Raw genomic sequence first — 24,027 nt, forward strand, 5'->3', positions numbered from 1 at the left:
AGGGTTGACACAGCGTGTGTGACAGAGATGCAAGTCCTGCAGTGTGTTACTACCAGTAGTATTCAGCTGACCACAGGTTTGAAGATGTTGCTCAGAGCAGAGCTGGTTTAAAACAGTGGTGGGTTTTAACTGGCATGTCAGGTACAGCCCCTGCTCTTAAATATTTGGTAGGAGGTAGACAGAAATAGATAGTTGTGTGGACTCTCCTCCCTGCTCTGCTGCAGGCTTTCTGTGACACACAGGACAAGTCATTTCTAATGGGGTTAAGGTAAAATGGGTCCCACTTTGCTATGTGTATGTTTAAAATAGACAACCTAAGCACAATTAAGTTCAAAGGAGGGAAACCAGTACTTTGGAGGGGTAGTCCGTCTGACCTATTTTAAATATGTTGTGCAATTTAAATACATTTAGATTTTGAGGGACTTAGATAATTCTGTACTTGAACTATGTAAACATGCATCTCGGACCATAACGACATAATGCTAATAGCCATCCTCATGTCCTTCCTTTATGACCTGTGCCTGTATGACTATGGTAACTGTATTAGCAGAAGAATATGAAAATAGTCCTAGGATGGGAAAAACACACAGTATACATTTTCATAAATATTAAAAGGTCTGATAGCAAAATGGCAATTAAACAGTTTGTATACTTTCCTGTGGCTGGCTGTGGTTCCTTATCACTCATTTCTGTCACTCCCTGGAGTTTGCTAGCACTGAGCTGCCTTTCAGCAGAACAGGAAGCTTCACGTTAGCTGATATTCCAGGTGTGTGTATAATTCCCCAAAGTGCTGACAGCTCTGCTTACAATTAGTAGTAATGGCAGTGATCTTACTGTTGTTTCCTTTTTACCACAGTTCTGCTGGGGAAGGGAGTTGCTGTCATTCAGAATGGCTCGTGGTCAGGTAGAGAGCATGGCAAAGCCAGCCAGGCTCGTGGGGGAAGAGCTGGCCAGGAGCATTTTGGCAAGTGGCAGCCAGGAAGACAAGTTCATCTGAGTTGGGTGTGTTAAAGTCTTGGAGGCAAAGTGTGGACATATAACAAGATTGTTAATAGATATTTATAATAGCAGAACTGGTTTTTGCGCTGCTTGAAACCAGAGTTTTCAACAGGGCTTATTAAATACATGTGATGCTTTTCCATGTGAATATGTAATCTAGGCCACTTGGCGTAAGTGTGGCTTTTTAGAATGAAACTCTGTTTAAAACAACCCAGCAGTGGTGCCAGTGGCTCGCAAGAGCTTCTGAGTTGAGATCTCCAGAGATATTTTAATTTTTTCAGCCCCTAGAAGACGCAGTAGCAATATAAGATACCCCTTTCCTAGTGCTTTGTACTAACCAGGTTTCTTCTGTACTTTTTTTGCTGTGCAGAATGAAAGGCTCAGTACTGCAGATCAGGGTTAGCAGTGTGAAAGCTTGGTCTCTAACCTTATTGCTGTACTTCACATAAAATGTCTCTTCAGGAGAGGCAGCTGGATATATCTCAAGGAATAACATCCCAAGAAACCAAATTTCCTGAGGAAGCAAAATACTGTCTCAGGGCTACCCGCTTGGATGAGAGAAGAAAATTTTTTTTAGAATTTTTTTTAAAATATACTTTGTACTCACAGAGTTTATTTCAGAATAACCCTAGCCATTTTCTTGGTATGTTGCTTTCTTGTTCTAAAATCCTTCAGAAGACTCTTCCTCAAAATTCCCTGATCCATTTCTGTGCAAGGCAGGAAAGTTTCTAATTTTGTGATATCACTCATGAAATAACGTCTTGTTCAGTGGGCATGTAGAGTCAGTTAATATCTTGGCATGGAATTGCCTGCTTAATCTTAAGGAAAAAAAAAAAAAAAAAGCACATACATACTGTCTGCCTGAATGCATATTTGCTTGTGTGTGTAGTTAGAGTCACATATGTTTTTAAGCAAAGGAAAGTGCTTTCTGTTCTCTACCAGACAAATTCCTGGTACTCTTTCAACCTTGTTTGATTAAAACAGCCTTTAACCTTTGCTTGAATACCTGTTTCTTAAAACAACCTATAATTCATCCCTGCAACAAGATTAGGAGAACTTGGGGTGTGACAAAATTGACATGTAGCTGCCTGGAAACCTTGGGGGAAGGAGAAAGGAAGAAAGACAAAGGAAACAGCGACTGAAGGCAGAAGTTGTGGGGCTAGAGTCTTGTTGCGGGGCTAGAGCCTTGTTGCAGGGCTGGCTGGGGACCTGGCACAAGTGATTTCCAGGGATGTTGTTTATACTGAGACAATTCCATCTCTTTCTCATTTGTGTCAGCTTGCACCTAGACACCTGCTGAAATTTCAGGCTTTTCTTCCTTTCCATGAGAGGAGTGGGGGAGGGCTTGAAGGGACCTTGTCATCCACTCTGCCTCCTGCTGTAAATTCACTTGGACTGTCACTGGTTTGTTCCTCTCCCCCAACCAATGTAAAACTCTGTCTTCACCATGCCCCCTGCCTGTATGTGCTTGTCACAGATTAGCAGCATTTGCTCTTGACCTTGTTTTGTTTTTCCTTCTCTTCCCAGTGCCTGTTATAGTTAGTGGCTAATTTGTGGAATATCACTTTAATACCAAATTAAAGTGCAGCATGTTGAGCGGTCTGGTTTGGAAGGACCATGAACAGCAAATGGCTCTGCTGTCAGTGTGGACTGCCTGCCACAAAGAAGTCAAAAGGAGCTTGTGATTTTTGTTTATTCAAATTCTCACTCATTTCTGCTTCAGTTTGATTTATTTGGTGGTTGGTTTTGTGGGTTTTTTTGTTCTTTGCAGTGTTTATTGCCAGGTTTCCTTTCGGGATGTTCTCTGCCCTGTGTGGATGATGAGTTAGCACGGTACAATGAGTAGCTGTGCGATGTTGCTTTGTCTGTGTCAAGGCCAGCGATGGCAAAATGTTGTCATGTGTGTCAGAGTCAGCACCGTGCGCTGCTGTCAGCAGTGGATGAACGGAGTCCCTGGCCTCACCCCATCCTGTCCACCCTGCTGCCACCTGTACCACAGGCTGAACAGGCCTTTGGGACAGCCAGGGACCTGCAAAGGCTGTAAAGGGAAGAAGAGAGAGAGGATGGGATGGTATCACCCTTACTGTCGGGAGCTGGGATTGTGGCCTATAGCATGGCTGTAGCAACAAAAGACGGGGCAATCTGGAAGTTACTGCTGTGTTCTTTTTTAATTTGTTTTACAGCAATGCATAGTGACTGATTCTAGTGTGCATGCACACAAATATTAAGAAATCATACTTCTCTTAAGTCACTTGCAATTTAAATAAGTCAGGCAATCTGAAAGAGGTGACTGGGAGTCAAAACGGAGCAAGGAAAGCTGATCCAGACCAGTATATTGCATAAAAGATGGGGCAGAGCTGAGATCTGATATCTGCCTCCCTGGAGCTTTTACCTCATGATTATCCTTCCTCCTTCCATTTCCCTTTCCTCTGAACTAAAGATTAATTGTGCATTGAAATCGTAACAAGAATTTGCGGTGTTAAGAATCTGGTGAACGGAAGGGAAAAAGTCCTCAAGGAAATTAGCAGTCCACAAGCATTGTGTGTTCCCTAGATATAAATGACTAGGAACTTCCCAGCCAGGGAATATGTTTTCCCTTTCTTTTCTCTGCAGCTTGCATTATCCTTAGCTAAGCATATTGTAGCATGCTTGTCTCCATGTTTTCATCGCAGAAATCCCGACCCTGCTGAAATCTGTCGCGGGCCAGAGATTCCATTTACCCTTTGCGCTTTAATGCCCAATCTCCACGCTTAACAAATGTGGAAAATACATGCTTGATCTCCAGTTAGCAAATAGGTAAAGGCAGCCATTGTAGCTTTCCTGCACCCTGTCTGCTTTTGCTCTTCCCAGCTTGTGACAGAGATCACCAGTGACAGGGAAAAGAATGCATCAGCAATGTAAGGATAGGAGGTAGAGTGTGAAACAAAGATAGTTGACGGCAGCAAAAGGGATCTGAGGCAGGCATTAAGAACAACTTCCCAGCAATTTTGAGCGCTGGAGAGTTGTGGGATCTCAGTGGTGAGAAGTTTTTAAGCAAGTCAGACAGTCATCTGTCAGTTGGTTGTGCTGCAGGGTGAGGAATAAACTGGAGGTTTCTAGAGGTGTTTTTTCTATATCATTGGTAGTTCTTTCAAAGGCATATTCCTCACCTGTCCTGGAGTTGAAGAAAGATTACTAAGTGTTTAGTTGTCCTCCACAAAGCTTCCACCAGTGGAATTTGGAGGGTAGTGACCACAGTAGTGAATCCAAGCCAATCTGTTCAGGAGATTTTATTTTCCCTTTCATTCAGTCCAGGAAGTACATTCTCTGTGGTACTCTGAAGTCTAGGTGACGCTGGAGCTTACCTCTGAGCTTGTTAGCAAAAGGCTTGATTCAGACTAGCTGTTTCTGGAGAGGTAGAAGGAAAACAACCAGGAAGAGGCAGAAACCTTGTCTTTAGAGGATGGTTGAAAGCTGTGCACAATTGTTGACTGCTCCTTCAGATGGCTTCCTTCTGCCAGACATGCTTGTGACACTAATCCCAATAATTAAAGTACTTTCTATTCCATCAGTATATATAATTGAGAATGGTGAATGAGCTTCATGTCTACCACCCCTTCTATTTTCTCAGTGCCTCTTGGCCTTTTCATGTCTCTTCTGCATTGCGTCAGTGCCTCCTGGCAAATTCTGTCTGTCTCTCAGATAGAGCCAAGTGTGCGTCTGGCCTTGAGAAATAATCATAAATTCTGTTCTGTCAGGAGGAGAGGCCAGGACAATCCAGTTGAGATTTGAACCTGTAGTTCAAGGTGTTTTAGGGATTTCATATCACTTAACCCATCCCCTCCAGGCGTCACTGGTGTCTGACATGTAAATCAGACTGGAGGAATAAGTGGAACAGATTGCTTGGTGCTCCAGGAGAAGGTTATGAGGCAAACCTGTGTCTTTAAAGAGAGTGCCTTCTTATAAATGTTATCTGCAGGGAAATACACCAGCCCCTACATAAGTAGTTAATGTTACTGCTTCAGTGTTGGCTTATAAAACAACTTTATCACCTCTATGACGATAATGATTAACAAGCTGATCTACAAGGGTGGGGTCACAAAGCCATTTGGCAAATTTAGCTTGTCTCACAGTGGCAGTGATGCAGAACCTGAGTTTTACAGTATGTTCACCACTTCACCTGGAATACTAAACACTGGTGGTAGGGCTCTTAAGCAGAGCAGTAGCAACAGATGGTCCTCTATGAGGATAATAACCAGGGTTTCCTCCTATGCTTCTGGTACATGAAAAAATTACAGATCCAGGTCTGAGGATTCAGGAGAGTTGGGGATAATTCTTAGTGTTTATTCCCTGATCACTCAGCCACAGGGAAGTGGTGGTGTTCCTAGACATGCTGTTAGATGGTGCCTGTGGTTGTTGGCTGTCCCTTGTGTCAGAGCTGCCAGAATATACAGATGTGGGTAGATTTCTCTTCCTTTTCCTAGAAGGACCCACACCTCCTTCTCTTTAAGTGACCCTCACTCAAATTCACAACATAGACTCCTGCAGGATTGGAGGTCTTACTCCTTATCTTTTACTTCTTAGCTAGTGTTGCTGACAAGAGCCCTGCCCTCAAAACAAATGCTCACTGACCTGAGAAATTTTTGAAAACTGTACTGCTTTTTCTCTCCTGTCCAGAAAGTTCATCATGTCTGATAGATTTCAGTGTTGATTTATGTGGCCATGATGCAAAGGTTGGGTATTTCTCTGGAACTGGTCTAATAGGTGGGCTGAAGGCTACGGAGGCATTACTTGAAGCAATAGTGGATTACAGCTGACTCATTTTTCCTTCTGTTTCCACACATCCCCCCTCTAGTTCCCCCTAAAGCCCTTGTAATATTACCTCTTTGGGAATGACACAGTCTGAGTTTGGAGGGGACTTCCATGCTTACCTTGTCTAATCAACATTTGATTGCTTTTCAGTGACACCCAGTCAGAGGCTTCTATTATGTCTTTTATAATTTGAACAACTGTCAGGGACTGGAACAAACTCTGCCTAATTTTGTATTAGGATTTTTTTTGTGCATTTTTTTTGTCTTGTTCTGTTTCCCAAACATAAAGTTATTGAAAGCTGTGGATTTAGGTTACCATCTCTCTGTGTTAGAACTCTCAACAGAGACAACAAGTTCTGCCACTGTTACCTTGGCCACTTTTCTAGTTTGGTTTTTAATATGAAAACATATATATTGCAACACTGTGCTCACCACATTGCTCTCCCGTGGGACTAGTTTGTGCAACTCTCCTTCATGCTGGTAAGTATGTTCTCATACAAGGAGTTTTTGTTGACTGAAAAGGGAAGACAAAGTGACTTGAATTCTCTCTGCTGTGTGTAATGGGCAGGGGTTTTGGACCCCATGTACTGTGCTGCATGAGAGGTGGAGGTTTAGGGGCAAGGCTAGGGCTGGGGAATGGGAGCCTTCAGAGTTGGACTTCTACCAGCATTGTGCTCGGCCAGGAGAGCTTGGATGGGTGGTGGAGTCAGGATAGAGCTGTAGCTCAGCATGTGTTGGAGGTGAGAGGACTGCCTCTCCTTCACTGTAGGCAGCCTCATGGGCTCAGAAATGTGTCGTGAAGGTAGGGCACAGGGATACCAGTGAGAGTCCCCTGGGCAACACGTGTTGCTCCTGGAAGTTGTCTGTGGGCAACGGTCCTGTTGTGCACATACTGGGGCTGCTGAGGAGGATTTCTCTGCTTGTGGAGGATGCTGTGGTCTATGGCCTTTCCAGTTCTTACTCTCTGGAAACAGCTGGCTGCCTGCATGTTTCTGAAAACATCCCCTTGATAGAGCAAGGGAACTATAAGTAGCTTCCAGTCTTTGGATAGAAGGATCAGGAAACTTCTGGGGGCCAGCAGCCCTCCTGACAAGTAGTTAAACTTTGACTGATCACACATTGCCCTCATGATCATATTAATGTGATGTATCCAAAGGGATTTCAGCTTGTACCGTAGACCCTGCTGCCTTTCATCTTCTCTGTCTTCCTGCTGAATCAGGAAAAACATAACCCAGTGCATGTGTGTCGTGCCTTCCCACTGCCCAAGGCTCTCACAGCGGTTGCCAACATTGGCTTGTCTGCTAAGGTTTGGCAGTCCCCATATTTCCCCCCCACCTCACTCATGCAGAGCATAATTGTTTCTTTCAGTTTATACTGCTACCCAACTGAACAGTAGCACAAAGATATACAGAGAAGATTTGATTTACCTTTATTCATAACTTTGACTTGTATGAAAAGCCCATGTTCTATAAATCATCTAAAATAATTGTCCCAACACCCCTTTGGCCTGTGTTCAGATACTGTGTACCCCTCTAGTTTCTCCCACTGCTGCAGACAAGTCTCTGCCTTTCCCTCTTGCTTGCCGATACCACCTCAGCTCAGCCAGGTGCAGGAGATTGGGCAGGAAGGCAGGTTCCTGCTCCTGCTGGCTCTTCTGGCTTCTCCTCTCCCCTCCCCAGCAGCCCTGACACCTGCAGCCGTGCTCTGGCCAGAGGGATGCTCTCTGCAGCGTGGGCAGGGAGCCTGTGTGGGAGGCTTCTCCAAAACACAGTTTGTCCCATTTAGGGTGGGAGATATGTGGCAGTTAGTGTAAAAAGCAGTGTTTGTTTTGTTGGTTTAAATGGTAAGTGCTTTGAGGGCAGGGCCTGTCTTTTATGTGTGTACATGTGGGTGTGTATTTTTATACAATTCCTAATGCAAGACACGCAGTCAGGAGCTGCAAGTATGCAAAGCTGCAGTTTTCTGTCCTGTGGTAGCTTAGAGAAGTGTTCTTCCAGACCCACAGAGGTGGACAGTGATTCTGATCTGAACACTGGGGCTTTTCAGAGACACAGCTTGCTTTGGGCCTCTGAACACAAGTATTTTCCTTGTGCAGCAGTGGTAAGCTAACTGTAAGAGCATGGCCCCATATCCAGAATCCTTTTGGGATGGGTTTAGGAAGAGAAGGCTGCATTGCACCCTCCATCAACTGATGATCAGGATACCATCATCAGTCACCTTTCACCCTTAATTTTGGACAACAAAACAATTGCTTGCACTACAAAGAATTTGGACTAGAAGACAGACCTTGCTTTTCATGTCTTCTGTAGGTAGAAGAGAATCTGAACTCAGCAAAATTGTAATTTGTTTTAAGCTTAAGGCTTTTTTTCTTTTAAGAGGCAGGAATATATTTTTAAGCCTTTGCAGGTGCATGTTGAGGCTGTGTTATGTTACAGGGATAAGTCAATGGTGAAATTTTTGGTTTCTTTTCCTTTGGCATACTCTTAACTTAGTCAGTTTTGTGCTAAATTTCCACATTTCTTATGAAGTGTGATGGACTGTTCTGCAGCTTGTAGTGTGCGATTTCACAGTTTCTCTATTTTGTAAACTTATTTTGTAAGCTTATTTTGTAAACTGAGATGTCCTTAGGAAAGGTTTGTGTCAAAGCTTAGGAGTGACTCCAACAGTGAGAACAGACGTGTGCTGGGTTAGACTGCATGGGTGCTGTGGAGTTTCTGTCACTGAAAGGCGTTAGTAGCAGATACAGCTGTAAAGAATGACATAGATGTTACTGGCTCTGCCAAGATGGCCTCTGGAGGTTCCCCCCCCAATTTCCCTGATATCTGGATAACTCATTACATTTGTTTAACACACTTCTATAATCACTTGTGTTTCCTTGAAACTCAAGATCAGATTCCAGCATCAACTGGGAGAACATCCTGGGACTCTGCCATTGTGGTTCTGGGATGTCTAAATTGATGACCCTGGGCCTCTGGGAGTCACAAGAGTGCGCTTAGTCACAGGAGAAGTTTTGACACCTTTGATTACATGTCCTACACTCCTTTTCCCAAGCCATAAAACACTCTCTGGGGAAGCGTTACCATGAAACTCCTCTTGGGGACAGCAAGTACAAAACTTCCTTTTTGCTTGCTAGGGTAAATGGAGATGAGGATTTTATTCTTATTAGCCACAAACATGAATGAGAGAAGGCTGCAAAGAAAAGTCATATCCTGCCCACAGTCTTGAGGTCTCTGATGAAACAAAATGACACAAAATAGTGATAACATCAGTTTGATGCTGGATTTTGTATTCCTCCTATAATACAGTAAAATGGCCTGTAATTCACATTGTAAAATTGGCATGCATGGCTCTTTGAAGATATCATCTTCATTGTATGTCTGCAGTGGCCAGAGTTACAAGCCAACCCACTACAGTGCTACGATGAGCCATGCAAATAAATAAATAAATAGGGACAGATAACACCAGCCCCTCAGGGACAGCTGTCCACTCTCAATCTATCTTGCTTAGGTTGCAAGCTCTTCAGCATAGGAAACCTTTTGTGCCTTGTACAGACTTAAATTCACCCCTGGTGCTTAGGAAGGTAATATATTCTGTTAATTTGTTTATGACATTATATAAAATGTAATTTTTAATTCAGAGATGTAACTTTTAAGTCCTTGCTGACAGTCGCATTAGTATAGGCTTAGAGAGTTTGTTTGCAGCTCTGTCTTCAGCCTGGCATTTTAAGCTGAGCTCTTGTGGCCTGTCAGAGATGGTTGCCACAGCATGAAAATGCTTCAGAAAATACGTATGCATTGTGGCTTATTATCTTTGTATGCATATTTCATCTATTAGTGCTAAATGGCTTCTTGGAGGGTGATTGTAGCCATGTCACTGGCTGGGTGACTTCACTGTTTCTTTCCTCCTGTTTATTGAATACTATCAGGTTTTGTGTCTTTCCCCTACTCCCAACTTGTTAGGCTTTCAGACCCTCTGTAGCTCTGGAGTCTGCAAGCAAAAAATGTCTTCCTTCAAAATGAAAAACAAAACCCAGCCTAGGGGAGCTAAACTAACTTCTGACCATCTGTTAGAAGGTTAGTAATATCACTACTTAGAACTTAATTTTCCTATTTCATGCAGCAGCCTCTCTGTGTTGTTTATATTATGGTCGAAGGGGATCTTCCTATACCAGGATGCAATAGGAACGTCATTTTTCCTCTAACATGAGCAGATGTCCTATCTGCGGTACTAGCAATAACATTGCCTCTTCCTGTTGTTGCAGATGTTGTTAGCAGGCTAGAGCTGAAAGCAAAGAGAGGGTGCGTTTCAGCCCGTGCCATTCAATGCCATCAACATCAATGCTACCTATGCACTTTCTTTTCCACGGATACTCTTTAGTAGTGGCTATCTTGGCTAGCAGACAGGAAGTTGCCCTGGAACACAAATTTATCTCCTTTCTACTTTACATAGGCGAGGAGTGCTTTCAAAATATCTGTTGTTGTTCTCTGCCTTGACTTTTGCTTTCTCTAGATTCATTTACACTAAATTCAAATTACAAATGGTGTGTTATCATATTTAGGGAAGGGGTGCCTGAACTGAATCTGGCACACGTTTAAGTGTAAATCTCCTCACTCTTAAGTTTCAGGGCACAGCCCTGTGCAAGTCTTCAATCAGCAGTTATTGCATTCTTTTTCCTTTTTATAGGAGGTCACTATCAAATCCTGTGACACATTTCTATCACTAATCTGGCAGGCTGCCATTCAGACCACAGGATGCCTGGGAGAGAAGAATATACACTTAGGGCCTTATTCCATCTTCATTATTCCCTACACCAGCAGAATTCCTTAAAGTCTCTGGAAGTTTGATCTGAATGGAAAGTATTTTGCCTGAATAGCACCCCTTATTGAGGCATTGTCACCAAGTCACAAATTTAGATGAGTGTTGTGGCTAGCAGTTTAATCTATACAGCATGGCTGTTTTTTCACACCAACACAGGGAGTGCTAATCACTTCTAATGGTCTAGCAGGATTATCTGGCAGTGAGGGACTTCTCGATTTGAGAGCTGGACACTGAAGGGAAAAAAACAGTTCCCATTCAGGGCTTTATCTGAGAATTTATTCATTCTGGCAGTGAGGGGAATATTGTATTTTAATGGTTTTCAATGGGAAACACAACCTGACTAAAGGAGGAAAGCCAGGGTTCTGTTCACAAAAAATATGCAAAAAAATTGTGCTTTGGAGAAAAAGGAGCAAAGACAGACTGAGATTTGTGCATAAAAAGTAACGAGAAATGAAAATCATAAATGTAAGGCGTCCGTAGCTGTCAATTAGATGATAATATGGAAGACTTAAACCCTTTTCCTATCTACTTTTTTGTGCCTTAGTATATGAATGCATTGTTGTACTTAAAACGACTACTAATCTTGTATGTTATTGTTGTATAGAGACTTACAGAGAGATAGTAACTTTGTTTTTATGTTTAGATCATTGCCAGTTCATTGGCTACTATTATAATTTGTGATTTCATGGAGTTATAATTGTTGGAAAGTAAATTTCCTGTTGTTTTAACCAGCAGCACTTAGCTGTGTTTCTGTATTAATAAGTACCATCTCAGTTCTTCAGGGAGTTCTAGTCATTTTTGGGGAGTTCATTCAATATTGTCTTCTCCTCATTTCAGGTTATTGAAGGAAAACTGGCTCCTTTCTTGGGAAAGGTAATCAAGTTTGCCACCTCTCATGTGTACAGCTGCAGCCTTTGCAGTCAAAAAGGTTTCATCTGTGAGATTTGCAACAATGGAGAAATCCTTTACCCCTTTGAGGACATTTCTACAAGCAGGTACTGTAATGTTAGTCATACATGTGACTTGCGTATCATATCCTTGTGGATTCTCAGCCTCCTGACCTCTTATTTAAATAACTAGGGACTGGATCCCACTAATGCAGGGGATTTCTGGGCACTATACTAGATTACTGGTCCAGGGAGACCACCATGAGCAGACTTGGAAATAGATGGGAAGAGCTACTTCCCAAAGCCCTGTAAGTCTCAGAATAGCTGTTCATAAAGGGAAGAGTCCCTAGTAGCATCACACAGTGTGATTTATCCAAAGCTCAGAATTCTGAGTTTGCAAGGTATCCTGAAAAGCCAAATGGATTCGCTGGAATGATCACAGACACCTTTCCGGTATCTGATGTCACTGGGCCTGTGATGTACTGGGATTGTCCATTATAGTACAATAACCATCTATTTTGAAGTGTTTTCCCTATGAAGTGTTATGGCTAATTCTCTGCTTTCTGTGTGCATACTCCTCTGTGCATATGTATGCAAGATTTTTTTTTTCTTCGATGAGATTGCTATTCTCAGGTGGCTACAAAATAAATATAAGCATATACCAGTCCTAAATTAAATAAAAGCACCTTTATTTCACATTATATGGAGTACTGGATGGCAGGTCAGGGACAGGAGTTGCATGGAAAACCTAGAAGCAAAATGCAGGAAACCAGAGCAGACATGGCAACGCAGCAGTGTTACTACTCTTTTTCAAAAATGTCTTGGATTTTGAATAAAGGAGACTTTTTTTTTTTTTTTAATTTTTTTAACTCAATGGAAAGACAGTATATCTGACAGCACAGCATTCCTCCATAGATAAGTACTTTTCTGGCTGTTTCAAATATAGTCATTTTAATTTGCTCTCCAAAGTGTTCCGTTGAAGGGGAAAAAAAAAATTGAAGAGCCATCTTTGGAAACAATCAGGACCAGACTGTTAAAAGGGCTTCATTAAGAATCTGATTCCCCTGCGTGTGCAAAGATGTTAAATTGCAAGTAACCAGGGACTACTCTTTGGGGATTTTCAGCCTGACCTGCGTTTCAAAGACTGTTTGCACATTCTTTTTCCAGACTCTAATTCTAAAAAATGCATTGACAAAGCAGTGGGCATAAGCTAAACAAGGTGTGCAGCTGAGCTCTACAAATGGTTTTCAAGAGATAATGTATCTAGGGTGCATGGTGAGATAGGCTGAGTTAAAAAGAGAGAGACTAAGATGACATAAAACATAAGATGTCCATTGAGACTGTATAAAAGGCAATTGAAGATATTCCCAAAAGAATGATGAGAACGTGTAAGAGCATTTGGGAAGACAGGTTTACTTGAAATGTCTGTGCATTTGATTTGTCTGAGGGTTTTTGGTCACAAAAACATCGTTGGGTGTATATTGTTGCCCCACCCTTCAGCTGAGATCAGACATACCTTGCAATTACAGAGTTTAAAACCTTCTGGAATCAAATAGTATTTGTCAGCAGTTCAGTGAAAGCCAAAAGAAGCGGCTCTAGCTCCTGTTTTTATGTGAATTAGAAACCAGAAAGGACTTTTGTTCGTGTTTCACAAATGTGAAGTCGTGGTTGATGTCATGCCAAAGACAGCGGTCTTTGTTAATGATTTTAATTAAAAAACAATCAGCATGAAAGGTTCTCCAATATTTCTCTTTCTTATTTTGTCAGAGGTCATTCTGCTGACTCCTTTTGTACTCCTTATCACTAAAACTTGATTTTATCTCCAGCATTTTCCATTTCCCTTCCTAGTTAGTTTTCCCATCTGATTACTACTCGTGTGTGCACATGCACCTCTGAAACTAACCAGATTATTTCTATTCTATATTTTTGCTCTTTTCCACCTTCAGGCTGGAGGCAAGTCATGCCAACAGAGGAGTTTGTGTTTTATGTGCAGCTCCATCAGCTGCAAAGCAGTGAGGAAGAAGGCCAGGTAGAGGCATTTTGTGTTTGTTTCTGTCTCTTACAGATGAGAGATATTTCTGAGGTAGGTGTTTCTGACCACTACAATGGCAAGTGTAAGGTGAGGAGGCTAGTTAGAAATAGGTAGATGTACAGAGTAACCTGTGGCAGATGGAATGGCAAGTCATAAAATGTGTGAAGACTTGCAGTTATACCCGAAGTTTCTGATGACGTGTTCAGCTTTCCTTGTTAGTTAAGTGTCTTACAGAGCTCTGAGTAAACAGTTAGCTCAGATTTGTGATTTGGTTGTGCTATTCTGAGTCCACAGTGTGCAGTGAGAATTGACTACAATTCCCTTTCTCCATACTGGTTTTCTGGAATTGCTGTTTACAGCATAATATTCACATCTTGTACTCAGTACTAGACTGCCAAGTACCCTGGATGTAGCTGCTGAGTTAAAGAGGGAAGAGTGGCTGAGCTCTGAAGACCATGTTTTTCCTTCTTGCTTTTGAATGTTGCTTGTTTGCTTTTCAGCATGCTCCTAATTCTACCAGCAAACTGGGCTGTTAGGGTGCATGACAGCTTTTGCAAACTTCATGTCTCTGTTGAATGTTTAAAAAGTGAAGTCTTTTTGAGGGTGTGTGGTGTGTCTGTGTTGAGCTGGCATTTGTTTTCCTGGCTACCTCCCTGACTTTTCTCGCTCTTGAGAGAAAAGAGTGACAGCTGTCAGAGAGGCCATTATAATTCCAAGGTGGTTCTCAGCTGGCTGTTACCTTTCCATCTTCATGGTCTCTTAGGTCAGCTTTGAGGTGGAGAGAGTATTTTTCTCCAAAATATTCTTAGCAGTTTCTGGAGCAGTCTTCAGTAGAAATTTATGGAGGATGGGTCTTCTTTAGATAGATACAGCTGAGGGAAAAGGAGGGCCCCTCTTGAGGGCTGGAGTTTCTCTTTGGTCAGGTTATTTGCTTGAGAGTCATTTTTGTCAGTCCTTGAGCAAACAGAGTGAATACCTGGGTTATGCACTCCTCAGGGTTTGAATACACATATATTACATAGCCTTCTCTCACTAATCAGCATGACACATTCCTTTGTTGGCAAACGGTTCCAAAACAAACACAATCAGTTCACTTAATTAGCGGGTCTGTGGGCTGTGCTTGGCAGGCTCTTTACATCCTGCTCAACAATACAGCGCAACAGTTTGCTGCCTTGAATGTAAGGGTGGGCTCACAAAGTCATAAGCTTTCTAATGATATTTCCTTTCTGTGGCTTTTCTTGGGAGGTGGCCATTCTGCACAGACCTTAATGAAAGCTGTGATTCAGTAGTTAAACAATTTCTTAAAAATTGTCCCATCCTTTTGGATGCCTCTTCCAGTCAGTTTGATTCCTCTGTCTCCCATTTTCTTTTTTTCTGTCTTACCCATATTTATATAACAGTTCATTAGAGTTCTTTCTACATTTCACAATTTCAGCATCTTTTTGATGGCCTTTAAATCATGAGAACTGTATTTAAAGCCTCCTGAGTTAATTGCACATTTCATGGAGCAAATTGCCAGTTAATGTAAACTCTCACAGCTCTGCTTTTGCTGGAGCTTTGGCAACTTAAACAACCTAAGCATCTACCTCCTGTTTTATTTCTTGGACTATATTTGCCCCGAGCTTAAATTTAGCAAATAAACATATAAAATTATCCTATTATATCACTAATTTTATTTTTACAAGTGTTGTGAAGTGAGTTTCAATAGCCCTGGTTATAAACTGGCTTGTTAGAGTTATCTTTGTCCACTTGTTAGCAGCCAGGCACTGCCCCTCAAGTTGTTCTGATATTACTTGTTCTTCATTAACGTGGTGAAAAGTTTTTGTTTCTTTCTCCTAAAACTAAAAAAAAAAAAAAAAAAAAAGCAGAAGTGAAAAGAAAATGCCCATGTAGTGGTACTGTTGTCTATAAAATGTGGCTGTATTTTTTTTATAACCTAGAACAATTTTTAATAAGTTTTAAATCTTAAGGAATACTGAGAAAAATACCATTAGAACAAGAATACAATTATTCATTAAAAAGAGTTTTCTGTCCAATTAGGTAATTAAGTAATTACAGTTATGGTTAAGATTATTGCTATTATATGCTACTGAAGTTTTGGTCTTGCCTGTGTGTCAGCATCCTAGTGACTACTTTCACAGCCAATTTGTTGTGTTTTGCTGGTAAAGCTACTTGCTTGGTTAAGAACCATTTAGTCAATTCCTTGCCTTTTATGTGGTGACTATAGATGTATGTGAACCATGGAGAGCTGCTCTTTTGTGTTTGTATTCATTTATCAAGGCTAAACTGTTTTCACTTCGCGAAGTTAATTTGTTCTGCAGATCAGTTAAGACATGTAGACCTTTTAAGATACAAACCAGAAGACCCAAGTTTAAAATAGATGTGCAACAGAACAGGCTTGACTATATCAACCAGCTTGGATGCCTCTATAATCTTTGGCCACCATCCTGATAAGACCAATGAATGTACTTAACTTCATACGTAGTGAGAAGTCTTACTAAAGCCTCTGAGGCTGTGCGCTTAGCTTTACGTGCATGCCAAAGTCTTTGCAAGATTACAGCTCACTGTGTTATGGATGCTATGTCACCGGACAAAAACAGCTTTGAGCATTTGGGAGAATGTTAGATATTAGGTGGAGAGACTGAAATACTTAGTATAGAGCATTTACAGGAAATACCTTGGCACAGGTCAAAGGCATCACTTGAAGTACATCATCCTCCCTCTTGCTTTGATTAGTTTGTTTTATGCTAGACAGCCTTTCCACAAGCCCAGTTCACCTGAGCTGTGTTAGTAGCTTAGTACCTAATTTTTGAAAGAGCTTAGCTTATCGGATGTTGATAGTTGGTTCAAAGCACCCTGAAGTGATCTGCTCAGCACTTTCTTTAAAGAAACTTAGGCACCTAAGTAGATGTCAAGTTCTCTTGATAATTTAGTTTCACCTGAATCTGTCAAAACTGGTCAAAATCTGGCCCAGACCTTCTGATTTTTGTCTGTGCAGGGTAGCGCAGTAATGTTGTCTAGAATACATAAAAAAAAAAAAAAAAGCTAAAAATATACTGGCTTTTTCTTCAAGCATTGTATTTTTGGAACTGAATTAGCTTTAGAGGTTGGTTTTACCTGCCTCATGTCAGAGTGGTATTAACTAGAATGTTCAGTGTAATGGCAGATGCTTATTTCAAGTAGGAAGGTCTCTGCAGTGCTGCCTTGTGCTCTTCGTTGCTGGCTGAACATGGCAGCCATCTCGTTTCCAGTTTTATTTTGCAGGTTTCCTGCTATGCCTTCTTCCTCACTCTAGATATTTCCAACTTGCCAGCCAGGACCTTTTAATTCTTCCTCCTCCTTCCTCATGCGAAATCCCCTTTTAAGATAGACTGCTCCATCCCCCAAATATGATTCCTTGTAGACCAGACAACAGCTTTTCAATTGCTTTTTAGCTCATGAAAGCCAACACTGCAAACTGTTAAGAACTCAGAAATTCTAAGATTACCTTAAGGATCTTGTTGTTTATATACGTATTTATTTTTTTTAATGTTAAGTTTCTTTTTTCCATCTTGGGTCCAGGTGGGCATGTCTTCAACATTATGGCAGAGCTATGAAATCCAGGTGCCTTTGCCTTTCTTTTTTATTAAAAGCATAAATCCTGGCTTAATCAGAGGATTTCCAGACTTGAGACTTACAGAAAAATGCAAAATAGCAGAATCATGCAATGGAATTATAACGGTTGAAGGCAGTTTATGACATTACTATTAATAGTATTGCCTGACTCTTTTCTTTTAGGTCTTCAGCCACCCCTTTGTGAATACAGTTCATTAATAATAGGAGAGGTAGAGGGGTGAAGTCCAGTTCATGACGTGGCAGCTAGCAGTGGAAGAGGATATATGTCTGAGCAACGTAAACACTTGATTCTCTGTGGCATCTCAGCCTCTCCAGTGGTTTGCAGGTAGTGGGTCTATCGTGTGTAGGGCTTTTCCCCTTTCCAAGGTAACTTAGCTCCACTGACTAAAGTGTAATCACAGGAGTTTCAGATTAAATGTTTTAATACTGATTTTAGTGCCCCTTTATGGATTTCTTGTGAACTGCTATGTACAGGCTACGTTACTTGGCTTGGGATCTCTGAACTTAGACAACTTGTGAAGTGCAGTACTGAGGCCAACAGTCAGTCCTTAGTTCTTCTGCTGGGTGCAAGTATGGAAATATACATAGATAAGTGTAGAATAAATCCCTGCAGCCACATCTGGCAGGGAGCTGAGGACACACTCCCCTCCTTAATCAGGAGCAATAGAGCTCTGCGAAGAGGGGTCTGGGAGCTGCAGGATTGTTCTGCTCCTGCTTGACCCTGCTGCAGTGCTCTGGTGCGGTAACTCAGCCTGTGTATGCAACTGTCACAGGAGGATAGCTGGTGGTTAAATCAAGCTGTTCTTGTTCAGCCGTGGCTGGTAACAAACTGTTCTGTGAGCACCCAAAACGAAGGCCTGCTCTGTGATTTCTCTGGGTCTAGCAATGGAGGAGTTGACACTGAGGCTCCCCACCTCACTAGTGGAGCATTGGTGGTTTTCTCTCCCCTGCAGTGAGCGGCCCGCTTTTCCCCTCATTTGTGAGGCTTTAATATCTCTGACCACTTTGCACATCTGTTGGATGCAGTTGACCTTGGCAGTGGGTGCTGGCATGACAGGACAAGGGCCAAGAGATGGCACAAACGGGGAGGCACCCTGTGGCAAGCCCTGGGTGGCAGAGCCAGGACAGGGGCTTATTCATTCATCCTTCTCTGCCTGGGGCACTGGGGCACTTCTCCAGCAGTTCAGTCTAAACCATGCTAGGTAAAAGGGACCAGACCCTGATCTGGCAGTTTTCATTCAGGGACACCGGGTAGCATGTCATTCAGCCATGCTGGGGTGGCATTACTAGAGCAGCAGTGGTGGTGTTGGTCACAGATGCCGTGTCAGCCTGTGCTTGGGCTGGTCCCTGCAGCTGTTCCAGAGGTGCAGACGATGGGCGCTCTATTTGGTGAGTGCCATCAGTGCAGGCTGGCGGTTGCTGTACACTCCTTGTTAGCTGCCACCTGTAACCATCTCACCCCTCTGCATCAGTTCTCCCAGCACACGAGCTGGGGCAATGGTTGGCAGTTAGTTATTTCTGCTGGTTTTGTACCCTCTGGGGCCAGCCCAGGACCAAGCTGTGCCATTATAAATGAGGAGTGTCTTCAAGCTGTGCTGGCATATCAAGGGTAACCCCCATCTGATGAGCAGTTATATGGAAAGGAAAACTATGATTATGCTTTGAATCACTGCTGACTCCCTGAACACTGAACTAAAAAGTCAGAGTGATTTTCAGACATGTAACAATTTGAGGGGCTGGGTAGAGGGCTCTGCTCTGGTTTTGTTTGGCCTTTTTTTTTTTTTCCCCTTCAGAGGCAAATTTTTCAAAAGCCAATTTTTAAGTATGGTATTTAAACCCCCCTTCCCCCCATGTCTAGTAAAGACTGTAAGCATGTCATACAAGGCATTATCTTAACAAGCTCCTTATAGGGACAAATCAATGTCATGTTAGTGCCAACTTTCTTCCATTCATTTACTGCACGAGTGTCCCTCCCTAGGCAGGCTCCTTGCGTTGGTTCCTAGGCAACTGTAATAATATTGCTGCACGTGTGTGTCAGGCATTGATTGCCTTTGGGGCTTTTTTTGTGTTCTAAGTGAACACAGGCTAGTCTGTTTTCCTTTTCTTTGTGTTCTGCTAAAGTCTCAGAGTTTTGAAGGGCGCGTCTGTGATATTCACAGCTGAGCAATTCAGAAATACTTGCAGACAAGCACATGTGCATAGCGTGGGATGGTGATCATGCTGGAATCCCTAGGCAAGGCTTACTTCAGCTACTGTGGTTTGCTCTTTGGGGTTTTTTAATAGCCAAGTTACAGGTGGCTTAGTATTTCGGATGCTTGGTGAATATATAGCATCATCTAAAGAAAACATAATGAACAACGCCATTTTATCTTCTTTTTACTCTGCACGGAGGGAAGGAAAAAAACCTGAAGAGTTCTAGTCAATGAAGGGTTCAGCCCTAAATCAATCCTTACTGAAATTCCTTTCAAGGGATTATTCACTTGAGCAACTGCATGGAAGGTCTGGCACAGAGGAAGTGGGGTTTTTTAAATGAAAAAATGAAAGTTAATGTATAAAGTTACAAGGCAAAGGGTGGTGGGTGAATATGGCACTGCAGCGAGACAGGGGAGCTCTTTGCCCTTCTCAGCTCTTGTAAGGAGCTCCTGGCTGACCTTGAGCAAGTCAGTTCACCTCATTTCCCATTTGTGAGGTGGGAGTGGCGGTGTGTCTGTCATCCACTGTTTGTTTTTTTCAGGGATGAACAGCATAACCATGAGCTGCTTTGATTCCCTGCTTGATGTTTGGAAGCCAGACAGGTATAGCCCACGTGCGTGGTACTGAAGCTGTCCTAATAAACCTTACTAGTCCCAGCAGCTTCATCCCAACACGGTCACACTGGTCAGTCTGTCAACCTGTAAGGTTCCTAGGAGACAAATAAAACTGTCTTTTGGATGACATCCTGGGCCACCAGTTGATAATCCCTGGTTTATTTTGTCTGCTTAAGGTGGAAGGTCTTTGAGACCTCTTTGTGTTGCACCCCCCCCTCTTTGGGCACCTGATCTTACCCATGGACACCTAAATGGTGGTGCAGTACAGAGGAGAAATACGAGTATAATCAATTGGTTGTGCAAAATCTAGAATTACTTGAGCCATAAGCCTGTGAAATACATATGGGAAGCATGAAAAGAATTTGCTAGAATTTACAATTTACCACATATTGATATGTTTCAAATGCCCAGACTTAATGGGAAATACTAACACTGACATTTCCTCAGCATACAATGAATGATTTTATGCTTTTAATATAGAAAGGCTTTTCTTTTGTAACTAGTAATGATGATAATAAGAGCATTATAATGCCTATCTGGCTGTGGAGAGCTTTGCCCTTTCTCTCTTACACTTTTCAGTGCAATAGAAATTATTTAAAGGATGGAATAATTCTCTGCATTTTTGTTACTCTGGTGTTCAAACAAGTAAAACAGCCTTCACACATAAAACACCCCCTATAGTCTCAACAGAAATTGAGTTGGTCAGGAAAGAGAGAAAACACTGTAATAGAGAGGAAGCTATTCCAGATGCCTTCTTAGAAGACTGAAAGTCTGTATGAAAACAACATGCAATGTTCACCAGTTCTTCAAATAATGTTTGAAAAATAGCAAGATGCTGTTAATGTGCAGTATCGTAATATCATTCATTAAAGAAGGAAACATGAAAGGCCTGAATGGCTATGGGCTTATCAGCTTATTATCAGTGGTATATAGAAGTCTCACAAAAGATGCAGGGACTTCTTGGCCTCCAGCCAAAGAAGTCAGGATTCAGAATTGTACCTGAATTACCTATGACAACAACAAGGGTTAAGGGAAAGATAACTAAGTGTGGTGAACTATTACATGAGCTTTTTATAGACTACAAAATGTATTTTTTCTCCAGAGAAGTAAAAACATTTTCCAATACTGAGGCTTGAAAACAACAGTAAAGAAAAACTGTGAAACTCACATGTGGAGGTAAAATTAGATGTCAGGATTAAATAAGAAGTAATCTGTTTGTACTATTCAGAGAAGGAATATAATTTTGGTGGGGTTTTTGGTATCACTGGAAAATTTCTTGGGACTGAGATCAGGAATGGTCAACCAGTTGACATTTCCAGGGTCAGTTAAGACTGACTGAATTTGATACGGTGAAAAGCAAAGCTGTAGATGGCTTGGGGTAGTATAGTTCCATTACTTTAAAGGGAGTAACTTACCGTTTGCACAAAGGTAGAGCAAGATCAGCATTGCCCCCTCCACCCCGCCCTGGTGACTGGGTTTCTTTAGCAGTGAGGGGATACAAGCATGCAGTGAAGGCTGACCCAGGTATTCTCTCTACCTGTCCCTACGGAAAGCAAGAGGCAGCTTTGTTCGGCAAATCAGAACACCATTCTTCCAGGTTGCTGTTGTGTTGTCATTTGCACTCCGTGATTGGGGCTGGGAGTACTTTAGCCTTCACCTGAGAAAGCAGAAAATTGGTCTTGAGAGCAGCAGTCAGGGGTGGGGGCACCAGAATGGACCAACGATGGTCACAATGGCTGCAGTGGACTGCGAGACCTGGGGCTGGCTGTTTGCGCTGCTTCTGGTTAGTGCCTGACACTGTGGGGTCTTGGTCAGAGCTTCAGCTATTGTACCAGCTCTAATAAATAACAGTGTAGGCATTTCTTCTCTCCCTTTTGGTTCTGAGGGACATGAGAGAAGTTTTTTCCACTGAGCTTATTTCTGAAAAATTAATTCATGTTAATTTAAACATCATTAATCTTTGTTTTCTCTGCTGATGGCCTTTGACTGGGGAAGGCAGGTGTTCTGGCTCCTCTCATCCAGCTCCATCCATTTCAGCAGCAATTTCTGATAAGTTTTGTCACCTCCATGCGTGCTGTGGGGAAATATTGAGTGAGCGTAGGGAGTGGCAATGCGAGAGCACAAAATTACATTCCTCATCAATCATTACCCTCTAGCAACTTCCAGGGCACTGTAAATTGCTGACTAACAAGGGAGAATTAGCTTGATAAAATCACCATTAGTGTCAGTTCAGAATGATGTAAACTTTTAAAGACACTGCTGTCCTTTCTGTCTCTCCCTCATCCATTAGTATGTCTGTTCATGGAGATCCCAATCCAGCAAAGCACGTAAGCACATGCTTAATGGTAGGCAGATCAGTAATCCCAAGGAAATCACTGGGATATGAGCCCTAAGCATGTGTTTATGTGCTTCACTGGATCAGGGCCATAACACACACTCTCTGAGCACAGAAATGATTAATCTCTCTGTGTGAGCCAGTTTCTTGATTCAAAACCAGATTTAGACTCACTAGCTGGACTTAGAAATATGACAGTCAAGTTTTACTGCAAGAGAGTATTATACTTAGCCTCTTTAGCCTTCCTTTTCTTATTTGTTATTTGGGTTTTATGAGTTGATGCTAGCTAGAAATGTGCCTCACTAAACCTCTAAAGTTTAGACCATGTTTGGACCCATGCATAAAACGTAAAGTGCAGCCAGATCAGGAACAGTTTTTTAAAAGTTAAAGGTGAGATGCATATGAAGCTAATATAGCTAACAGGTTATATTAGCTTATGGACTTCTCTCTGTATTGCCAGACTGCATGCCAAATATTACAATTTGCCTTATGGCTTCTAGTGTTTGGGGTTTGTTTCTTCATGTTTTCAATTTTTCTTCACAGTCTTGAAGACAAGATTTCCTTATTTCTAAGGAAAAAAAAAAAACCACAACAAAAAAAGCTCAAAGCAAACAAACAAAAAAAACCACTAAAGATCTAAGAATGGACACTTGGATTCTCATAGTCATTTGACTACAATAGCTGCGAAAAAGGAAAAGTGCAAGGCATTTCAAGACTTCCCACAGAATCACCAGGGTGACCAGTGCCCCTTATTTGTATTTCAAAATTGCTCTAAAGTTTGATGTTTTGTTGCTTTCATTATTTGATTATCCAACTGGAATCTAAGACTTTCTACCTCTGACACTGTCATCCTTTTATTTTTTTCATTTGGTTACAAAGCTGTAGTGACTTCACTCATCAGTACAGATAGTTACTTGCATTGAAACGCTGAGAATATCCAACTGTTTAGTTGTAGCCCACTCTGTGATCACCAGATGTTTCATTGTTCCACAGCCATCTGCAACTGGGGTTTGATCTGCTGTGACATTACCTCCATTGCCTCAGAGTGCCCCAAAAGTAATCCAGTCATATTGTCTGAGCAGTTGATTTGTTTGAAGTCATAATATCACATTTGAGAACAGAATAGCACAACTTTGAATGCCAGAAGCTATAATTGTGTTGATCTCCTCCGATCTTCACAGGACACAGAGCAGAAAATATCACCTACCTCTGTTTCATTTTTTACTTTGTGGAATGACGACTTCTCCTGCTGTTGGAGTACTTTACTCTTTCCAGAACAGCTGACCACTGGAACTTCAATGAGGAAAATGTTATATCTTGGCTGTTGCAAATGCTGAAATATATCTTAATGGAAATGAATATTGTTACTCTTCATTTACAAACCAAAGCAGCAAACTTGTCTTTCATAAAACAAAATTGATGTCTATTCTGTGATAGACCTGAATGCTGGTTAATAAGAAGATAAGTATTAATCCTAAAAATTTCTGTCTGTGAAGCAGAAGTGCTGGGACAGATTCTCAGCAATTGCAAATGAATGCAAGTCAACTTATTTTAGTGGTCCTGAGTAGCTTTACACCAGCAGAGGTGTGGGCAAGCCAGTGTCTTTCACAACTCCACTCTTTTGAAACATAGCACTCTGAGCTACCAGAACTGTTTGAAGGAGTATCTACTGCCCACAATCCATGTGAAGTCCATTGCATGCTCTGGTCCTATATTGTCATTCAATTTTGACACTAATTTGTGT

General features: G+C 41.9%; 1 protein-coding gene across 3 annotated transcripts in view; it reads left to right on the plus strand.

The window, feature by feature from the left end:
• PLEKHM3 (pleckstrin homology domain containing M3) overlaps nt 1–24,027 on the plus strand; it is a 93,792-nt gene that overhangs the window by 63,198 nt on the left and 6,567 nt on the right. For all 3 annotated transcript variants that reach the window (XM_049808732.1, XM_049808742.1, XM_049808749.1), the window contains one exon: nt 11,445–11,602. In XM_049808732.1, coding sequence (XP_049664689.1) covers nt 11,445–11,602 — 158 coding nt within the window. The remainder of the gene's footprint in view (nt 1–11,444; nt 11,603–24,027) is intronic.

This window comes from Accipiter gentilis, chromosome 1 (assembly GCF_929443795.1).
Source record: "Accipiter gentilis chromosome 1, bAccGen1.1, whole genome shotgun sequence".
Taxonomy (NCBI): Eukaryota; Metazoa; Chordata; class Aves; order Accipitriformes; family Accipitridae; genus Astur; species Astur gentilis.